Genomic DNA, 10,000 nt, shown 5'->3' with positions numbered 1-10,000 from the left:
CATACTGTATTGTCATATAGCGTTCATGCACAGAATCCACAGCAGAAAGGATATGAGTGTACTAAAATCCTTATTGATGCTCTTCTAACGGGATGAAAAGGGCTAAAAATATAGAGTGCAGATGTGGCACTAAACCGGAAGATGGCCTTCCCTTTGTTCAGTACTATAAAAGTCTGTAGAGAAAGAAGAGAAAGGTTAGTTAGCACCAGTGACATTTAATATCAAACACAACATGAACCTCAAACATTTATGAAATATGAGCAGAAGGAATTCCAGTAAAAGGTGTATTGAACGATATGCACACACACACACAAAAATCAGCTCCTGTTTCATTAATGATGCCCAATGTTCATTACATTATGCATTATGAGACTGTACATTATATAAATGCATCTTTCCAACACATTTGCAGAGGAAAAAAGCATTACATTACTGCAATACGGTTCATTAGTTAACATTAGATAGCATGAGCTAATCATGAACTGCACTTATACAGCATTTATTCATCTTTGTTAATGTTAATTTCAACATTTACTAATACTTTATTAAAATCTTGTTAGCATTAGTTAATGCACTCTGAACTAACATGAAGAAACAATGAACAGCTGGATTTTTTAATAACTAACGTTAACAAATATTAACAAATACAGTAACAAATGTGTTGCTCATGGTTAGTTCATGTTAGTTAAAGCGTAACTCTCGCCAAAATGCAACCTAGGGTCTTTTTGTTAACCTTTTCTTTAAAAGCATAATTAGGATGGAAACGCCACTTTTAAGTTTGACCGTATTTTCGTTTTCGGTCAAATTGCCTTTTGAATGGGGCACGAAAAAGGATCCTCATATAAGAGATCGACTATTTCTGACTGTCAAAATGCCGGCGGACGGAAACCACAACAGCTACAGTGAGTTGTTCAAAATCTTTCTTTTTAGTAAACTCTGTGTACACAAACAATGTTCTCAGTGCTGGAGTTCACGTGTAGAGCCCCTGGTGATACTTCCAGCACAGTTTCATGTTGTGTCGAGCCTTCTTAGTGCTTTAAAAATAGCCATTTTTGAAGCTATTTAAACGAAAGTTTGCCTCGGGTAGGTTAACAAAAAGACCCTAGGTTGCATTTTGGCGAGAGTTACGCTTTAATACATTTACTAATGTTAACTAATGAACCTTATTGTAAAGTGTTACCAGATTACTTTTATAAAAGCTTTCAAAGATTTAAGATTTTTTAATGTTTTTGAAAGAGTCTCTTCTGGTCAACAAAGCTGCATTAATTTGATAAAAAAAATACAGTAAAATGTGAAATATTATTACAATTTAAAATAGCTGTTTTCTATGTGAATATATTGTAAAATATAATTTATTCCTGTGATTTTCAGCATCATTACTCCAGTCTTCAGTGTCACATGATCCTTCACAAATCATTCCAATCTCATTTTTAGAATTCTTTGATTAACTGAACGCATCCTTCCTCCAGACGACGGTTACCACGGACCATTTTTGCACGAGCACATCAATGGATTTTTCAAACAAACAGTAATTATAATGATAAAGCGGGAAGCAATGCTCAGGAGTGCACACAACACGCAAATACATTTCTACAGAGCTCAGCGGGAGAGTCGGGTCTCTCGCGGGACTCTCGTCTGTCGCCACGGTTGAGCCTTTCTCTCCCTGCGCTGCACAAACACGCCTTCGGTTTCCGAGGATTCATGGCCCCCTCGATTTACGCCATCTCCCCATCACATAAATAATGCGAGGAGTCACGGCGCAAAGAATAATTGCAGGCAGGCAGCTTCAGGGTCAGCATGTTTTAGCGCTACGAAGCCCTTTCATCGCGCGGCGTCTTTGCTCAAGTCGGCGTCTTTCTCAGCGCTGTGGCCTTTGTAACCTCTCTAAATATCTTGCTTTCTCCGCCCTTATGTTCTCTATTCTTATGTAACATCTAGGTCAAATATTTGCCTGTGTTTGTTTCCACTTTCCTCACATTTCCTCTGGGATATCATCTGCCAACTGCAGGTCCACATGAGCAGATTTGGAGAGTAACACAACGAGAAAGAGAGGGCAGAGGGAAATCCAACCCCGCCAAGCTTTAAACAATGCTTTACGCCATTAAGAAGTAAATAAACGCACAATGCATCTAACACAATGGGAAATGATATTAAAGCGATCGTTCACTCAAAAATGAAAGGTCTGTCATCATCTACTCACCCTCGTGTTGCTCAAAAACACAAAAGGAGTTATCTAGTAGATTCTCAAGGCTTTGAATGAGATTTGAGGCCTAAGGCCAAAAGCAGGGTTTTTTTAAGTGAACGACCTAAATTTCTGTCTTTTTGTCAGACGAATACAGAAGACTTCTAATATAGTGCACTACTCGTACTGATGGTGATTTTATGGGTTTGAAAGAATTATTATTTCGTAATATTAGCAATTAACAGCACTGACACTCTCGGATAAGAAAGAAAAGTTTTGAACCGAATTGAGTTTTGAACAAAGTTCAGTTCAAGCTAAATTTAAACTGAACTTTTCAACACTGACACTGAACTGAGCTGAATTATAACTCTATTGTCTTGTGTAGAGCTGCTTTATAGCTGAATTTGATTTGTTTTATAATTGATTAACTTTGCAACATCAACACTATTATGGAACTGATCTGAATCAACATTGAACTGAATTGAGCTGAATTATAACTCTATTGTCTTCTGCAGAGCTGCTTTAAAGCTGAAATTGATTTTGTTTCATGATTGATGAATTTTACAACATTAACACTGTTATTTTCCTGTTTATGGTGATTTAATGGGTTTAAAAGGGTTAATTGATTAATATTTAGAATGAGTAATATTAGTAATTTAATTGCACTGACACTGTCCGATGAGAACCAACATTTGAACTGAATTGAGTTTTGAACAAATTTTACTTTGAAAAGTATAAAGTGATATATAAATAAATGACTTGACTTCTCATTCTTCTTTTTCAGAGAATTTGCCATTTGAAATCAAAGCCATGTCTAACCAAGTCGTGTTGATATAACAAAAATTGTGCCACTAAAAAGTTAAAGCCGTTCCATAGTAACGCAATGTTCAATTTTACAATGGTTTTCACAGAATGAATTTTGAGTGTTTGAATAAGGGCTGCGCAATTAATTGAATTTCTATTTCGATTTCAATTTTGGCTCCTAACGATCACCAAAATAGTACAATCGAGTAAAAACTATTATTTTGCCATGTTCTGTTTTGAAAGAACGCTCTAATTTTGTCTTGTGTTCTGAATGACACGCGCACATCCGCCCCTCCCGAAGCCTTAAACTCTCTCAGCTTGAATGTTTAAACTGATAAGACTTAAAAAGAAGTGAAAATGATCAACTTTAGTTACGATGCAATGCTGGCCCGATTGTGCAAGTGACAATTCCGTCATGTCCCGACTCCTAAACACGAGTGTGTAGTTTCGACGCTTGCCTTGTCCAACCCAGTTTGAGAGACAGAGAGAGAGGACGCAGCACCGCTGAACACTCACACGGTTTGTGGAATTGCGTCTTGGAGAAAGTTTTAAAATGATTGATTTGATTTTATAATCTGTGTGGATTAATTTAGGCTACCCATACAAACTACATGCTAAAGTGAATCAATGTTTGCGGGGGAATTTTCCGCATTATAAGTGGTAGACCTGCGGAAATGATTAAAATACTCATTGAAGTATTATCTGTTATATTATTATTTATTTTAATAGTTCAAAAAGTACAATCGAATGTTCAAATTTAAATTTTTTAAGAATTGTTGAAAGGTGTCTTTTTAATAAATGCAACACGTTCCCAAAGTCATGTGAAATAATCGTGTTACATAATCGTGATTTCAATACTGACCAAAATAATCGTGATTATGATTTTTTTCATAGTCGAGCAGCCCTAGTTTGAATGATATCTCATTTTATGACGATTTTATGTCATGCTGTGGCTGTAGTAATCGCACGACGACGGATGATTAAACAAGTAACAAAAGTAAGCACAACCACATAAACGACACCGATCAATGAACAGAAAGAACTGAGGGCTTAAATACACACAGGGATAATCAACGAAACCAGAAACAGGTGCGCAACATAATCAGAAACCATGGAAACAAACTAACAACAAGAACTCGGGAAAACAGTGATGGGAACAATGAAAACGAAACTTGATCGTGACAATCAGGAAAAAAGGAAATAAAAAAAGCTCACGATCAGGACACTGAAAGTTAACAAGATATAGGCAATATATATTTTAGTTACAGTTATTAAATTATTATTGACGTCTGAGTATTATTGTCTAGATGTGGCTGTTATGTAAGGTCATGTGATCTGGATGCACAACTAATCCTGTGCGAATGGGGCTTAAGAAATACAAAACTTATTTCTAATGATTTCTTTTCTCTGTGGGCTTGCAAAAATATCATAGGGAGAGGCGAAACGTTCGAGTCTTTAATAGAAGGAGTCCTGTTTAGTGTCAGTTCATCTTTCTTAACGGCTTAGAAAAGTCTAAACAGGGCACATTTTCCCACTGAAAATGGCATTTAAAAGGAGTTTTGAGTCAAAACTTTTAGCTGAAATCCATAGAAATGGAGATTTGTCTGCTTGTGAAGGCAGGAGCGTGTGCGAGAGAAGCCAGCGCAGCAGCGGTCGCATTAACAGCGGCTCACTGACTCATGCTATTCATCGGTCTGCTATTCCTGTAGCAAATACATCAGCTGCCCTTTACTGACTGACATTGTGTTGTTTTACTCAAACTTTCACCTTTCGTACCATGGTACACTGCACTGCAATAAGAAAAGGTTCTTGTTAGAAATCCTGCTGTTGTTCTAATGCCGTATACCCTTTTTTCTTTTATGAAATTAATTTTAAGGTATCATCGAAAGTTTGTTGCCTAAGATCTGATTTTTGCTTAAAGCCCCCGTGTAGTCAATCATTTTATCCTTTAAAACTCATCTTTAATCACCAAAATTAAATATTTCAAAGTTTTTTCCTTGAAAAAAAATCGTCATGCCTTAAAATATCTTGAATGTAACTCGACACCCTCGCCTCATTTAGTATGCGCGGTTCTATGAATATGCAAATGAGCCCCGCCTCCACTCACTCACTCAGCTCAGAGATCCACTGGTTGACGATCACACGTTGATCTGATTGGTTACAAGGTAGTTTGTGACGTCAGAAACACCAGCGATTTCAAAGCGTGTTTTTGAGACTGTCTTTGGTTCACTGCAGTTTTAAGGAGGATATATTTGTATGTGCAATGCATATCGCGAACATAAATGGACAACTTTAAAGGGGATTTTCTCAATGTTTCGATTTCTTTGCACCCTCAGATTCCAGATTTTCAATAGTTGTATCTCGGCCAAATATTGTCCTATCATAACAAACCACACATCAATGGAAAGCGTATTTATTCAGCTTTCAGATTATGTATAAATGACCCTTGTGACTGGTTCTGTGATCCAAGGTCACATATATAAAATAGCATCTATGTCATGTACAGGTCTATGCTATGGCAACCCGGTCACACTAAATGCGTCTCTATAGCGTGCATTGTGTTAATCGTGCAATTCATATGCGAACAATTTTTACATGCATATGATACGAATGGGTAGGTTTAGTAGTGGTGTGGGGTACGTATGTATTATACGTTTGGGTAGGACTAGTGGTGAGTGCGTAGCAATAAAATGCGTATCATATGCACGCGAAAACTGTGTATCGCGTAACTGTGTTCCATATGTGCTTTACAATCATATCAGGGAATCTCTCCTCAACCTCCACCAGTAAAAACATATGCACATAAAAACTCATTTTCGCGTATAAATTGCACGATAAACACACTGCATGCTATAGACACGCATTTTCCTGAGATCATGCTGGACGACACACTCACTCTCTTGCTCTGGAAGTAAAACGGATCGATGTCCTCCAGAGGGACGCCCACCAGTCCAGAAGGAATGTCTCCAAAGATTCGCGGGAGCTGTTTCCCGGCCTCCAGGTCGGCCCGGGACTTGGGCGTCTCCACGTCTCCCAGGTCCTCCTTGTACTCCTTGGCATTGCGGGCCTCCTCCTCGGCGATCCGCTGCTCGATTCCAGCCAGGGACTCGCGAGTGAACCGGTGTAGACTGTCAGGACCCGGTGGAAACAGTATGGCTGCCATCTTCTCATCCTGAGCCTCCTGTGCAAGTGCTTACTTCACAGCTGGAGGGGAAAGAGGAACGGGTTATTCCGACTGCGTTCTCAGGTGCGTTTCACTGAAGTGTCAACTTTATCTCAGATCTTTATCCTAATTTCCAACTAAAGTGGAAAGCAGATCAGATCATTTGGGCTTTTTACCGAGAAACAAGAGTGTTTGCCATATTGAGATGAAAAGTTTGGATTTATTAAGAAGTCTCTTCTGCTCACCAAGGCTGCATTTATTTAATCAAAAATACTGTGAAAAATTATTGCAATGTAAAGCAGCTGTTTTCTGTGTGAATATATAGTAAAGTGTAATTTATTCCTGTGATCAAAGCTGAATTTTCAGCATCATTACTCCAGTCTTCAGTGTCACATGATCCTTCACAAATCATTCTAATATGAGGATTTGATGCTCAAGAAACATTTATGATTATTATCAGTGTTGAAAATAGTTTTTGAATACAGTTATTTTTCAGGATTCTTTGATGAATAGAAAGTTCAAAAGAACAGCATTTATTTGAAATAGAATCTTTTGTAACATTATAAATGTCTTTACTGTCACTTTTGATCAATTTAATGCATCCTTAATGAATAAAAAAAATTCTACCATACTTTTAAATGATAGTGTATCACTGTTTCCACAAAAATATGAACTGTTTTCAATATTGATAATAACCAAAATATTTCTTGAGCAGAAAATCAGCATATTAGAACGATATGTTGGAGTTTTAATTGGAGTTTATTCTACTGTGTAAGTTTATTTATGAGCATTCTTTTCAGGAATTCAAATTCTTCACGTTTTGTTCTCAGAACATTCTTAACAAAACAAAAAAAATGTTTTAGAGTGAATACAAAATATTCTTAGTTTAAAAAAATATATATAATTTTATCAAAATACCAACTGCTCTGTTACTTTCTCTAAGATTTTCACTGCTAGTTTTTGTCTTTCCATGGAACATCAGAACCTTGTTTGGGGTTTGATCCGAATGTTTCGATACACACTCCTCAGTGTTTGACAGCTGGTCTGAGACCCGAACACACGAATATGACTGTGGCTCTCGAACGTGTCTGCAAATAAACAGATTCTATTATGCAGAGTGTAAACGTGAGCGAGTGTTTTAACGCAGATCGGGCCATCTGTTCCTGCGCTGGATTGAATGATTGGACGAGAGATCGCTTCTCTTCTGCTCAAGCATGCGGTGTGGAGCACGAGCACAATGGGAACATCTGCACATTGAAACTCTGAAATCCCAGCAATGTTTGAGCTGAAACAATGGCACAGAGTTTCAACAAGTGGCTCCTTGAAACCTGATCAGATGTTTGGTTCAGGGACGTGCGGTCAGGGTAGGCAGGGTAGGCAGTGCCTCACCAAAGGAAATGTTGACATTACATTTATTAATTCCAAGAACTTTATTAATTCACCACATTATTAATTGCATTTATTTTATTCCAAATATAAATTTTTGTAACAAAAATGTTCAGGAATACACATATAATATACTCATTTTGCCATTGTTTGCTCCTAAAACCATTGTTTCATGCAGGAAATGCAAGGCCATGGCCATTGAGGCAGAGGTTAGCAGTGCCTCTTTGGTCCATAGAACGTAGTTTACGTAGGTTTGCGCATGCGCAGTCAGTTCTCATGCTGTCTTGAATTATCAACATTGAGGCAGAGACCGAGCTTGCTTCATGTCACGTGATCCACTCGCTCTCACTCAATCCGCGCTTCCCGATCTAGCGGCGCCTAGCGTTGGCTGTCAACAGGCCCGGGGTGGGTAATCGGGAGAATTCCCGGTGGGCCGCTTCACTTTTGGGCCGGTCGAGGATTTTCTTTTTTCACATTTGTCACGTTAGTTACATTAGGCTACACACGTTCGGACGTTCCGCATTCTGACACCGCAGCGCGCAGCCTCTGCATGGGTTGTACCATGTGAGGGAGTTCTCCCCTCCCCTCCTATAGAGTTGGTTGGGTCCATAGCCCGTCTTTTCCAAAACGTTTTCTCAGGAGTAGGCTACCGCGGCACCGCCGGCGCCTACCGATAGCTGGGCCGGCCCTACCATAACGCGTCAGGGAGGATGGGTGGGAGGAAGAGGCCAGGAGGTATGGAAGCTTGTTTCCGCCACAGAATAAAACATTTTAAAAGATAATTGCGACTTTTTATCTCACAATTGCGAGTTTACATCTCGCAATTCTGTCATTATTTCTCAGAATTGCGTGAAATAAAGTCGCAATTGCGTGTTATAAAGTCAGAATTGCGAGATATAAAGTCAGAATTGCGTGAAATAAAGTCGCAATTGCATGTTATAAAGTCAGAATTGCAAGATATAAAGTCAGAATTGTGTGAAATAAAGTCGCAATTGCTTCTTATAAAGTCTAAGTGAATTATTATTTAACCTTTACATTATTTGTTGAACCATGGCATTAATACAAACTACAATAGTGATAGGCTGCTTGTCGGTTCGCTGACACCGCGCCGCCTCCCTCTCTTAACGTTACTGTGTCCCGCACAAAACATTTGTTTGTATAAGTCATAAGATAGATGTGTCCATTAATTTGATTATTAGATTTGATTGTGCATTAGCCTCACATATGACTGACTTTGCTGTATGCAGGCAGCGATGTGATGATGCCTGATATGAACTTGGGTTGCTACATTAACTGAATGAATATAAACATATATGCCACATCGATAGGTCACAGCCTACCCATGACAAGATTTCACCGCACGTTACTGGTTTGGTTATTATCAGAGCTGAGCGACGGCGCTACAGAACAGGCACTGGAGGAAATTACGGAAAAGGTTTCGCTGTACCACAGTAGATATATTTTCATGACTCATAGTGCTATTTTACAATTATTTATAGTTTTATTAATATTTAGAATGAGCTTTTATTTCTATATTTTCGGTTCAATTTTTTTATGCACTTATGTTATTTTTATTCGCTTTTTAAAAAAATATTTAGTTTAAAAATTATTTTCTGTTTACAGTTTTTATTTATTTCCAGTTAGCAATTTTATATGTTTATTTTAGCTTAATTTTAGTTTTTTTTATTATGCACTTTTGACATTTTTATTTATTTTTGAATATTACTATTTAGGTTTAATAATTTTCAATTTCAGGTTTTGCTTTAATCCTATTTCAGGTTTTTTTATTTATTTCCAGTTATTCATTTTATATTCTCAGTTTATAAAAATTAGTTTTGTTATGCACTTTTGTCATTTTCATTAGTTTTTGTTGTTATAAATATTACCTTATACCTTATTACCTAATAAATATTAAACTTATTTCAGCCAAGAAAACATTTCTATATTTTGTTTAGTTTATGTTTTTTTATTGATTACTTATATATAAGTACTTATATAATAACCCTGGTGGGTAGGACTTTGTTTTTATGTTCCATACAAAAAAAAAAGCAAAAATACAAAGCAAGATTTGTCACAAACAGGTTAAGACAAGGACCAACTTGCATAGTTTGGTTTAATGCAGTATGGCATTCGGTTGTGTTCAATTTGCTTTTCGCATGTGCATCATGTATAGTAAACAGCTTCAATTAGCTGAGAATTTAAAGACTTGAGTGTGAAATCTTGATTTGGACCAGTAAGAAACCATATCAATCACACTGAGAACCATAATGATGAATGTTCTTGCACTACCAACGAGGGGTTAAACAGATTTCCAAACGTCAGTCCTCAGTCTGAGCACTGAGAATAACCCCAGTCTTTATTTCCATACCATTTCAGAGACGCTCGGCCCGGAAGGCAGCAGAGCCCACATTGTGTCCAGTGGAACCGAACAAAAACCCAACATGCCGGAATTGTTTTCTCGCCTC

The 10,000-nt window shown here is 37.6% G+C and overlaps 1 protein-coding gene across 1 annotated transcript in view; it reads right to left on the bottom strand.

Moving 5' to 3' along the window:
• scn5lab (sodium channel, voltage gated, type V-like, alpha b) overlaps positions 1-10,000 on the bottom strand; it is a 162,440-nt gene that overhangs the window by 127,003 nt on the left and 25,437 nt on the right. Inside the window, 3 exon segments of the mRNA XM_084398457.1 lie at positions 41-48; positions 51-173; positions 5,883-6,190. Of these exon segments, the coding sequence (XP_084254583.1) occupies positions 41-48; positions 51-173; positions 5,883-6,149 (398 nt within the window). The 5' untranslated portion in view covers positions 6,150-6,190.

Source organism: Rutilus rutilus, assembly GCF_951802725.1.
Source record: "Rutilus rutilus genome assembly, chromosome: 24".
NCBI classification, from domain to species: domain Eukaryota; kingdom Metazoa; phylum Chordata; class Actinopteri; order Cypriniformes; family Leuciscidae; genus Rutilus; species Rutilus rutilus.
This window is presented reverse-complemented; position numbering and strand designations above follow the sequence as displayed.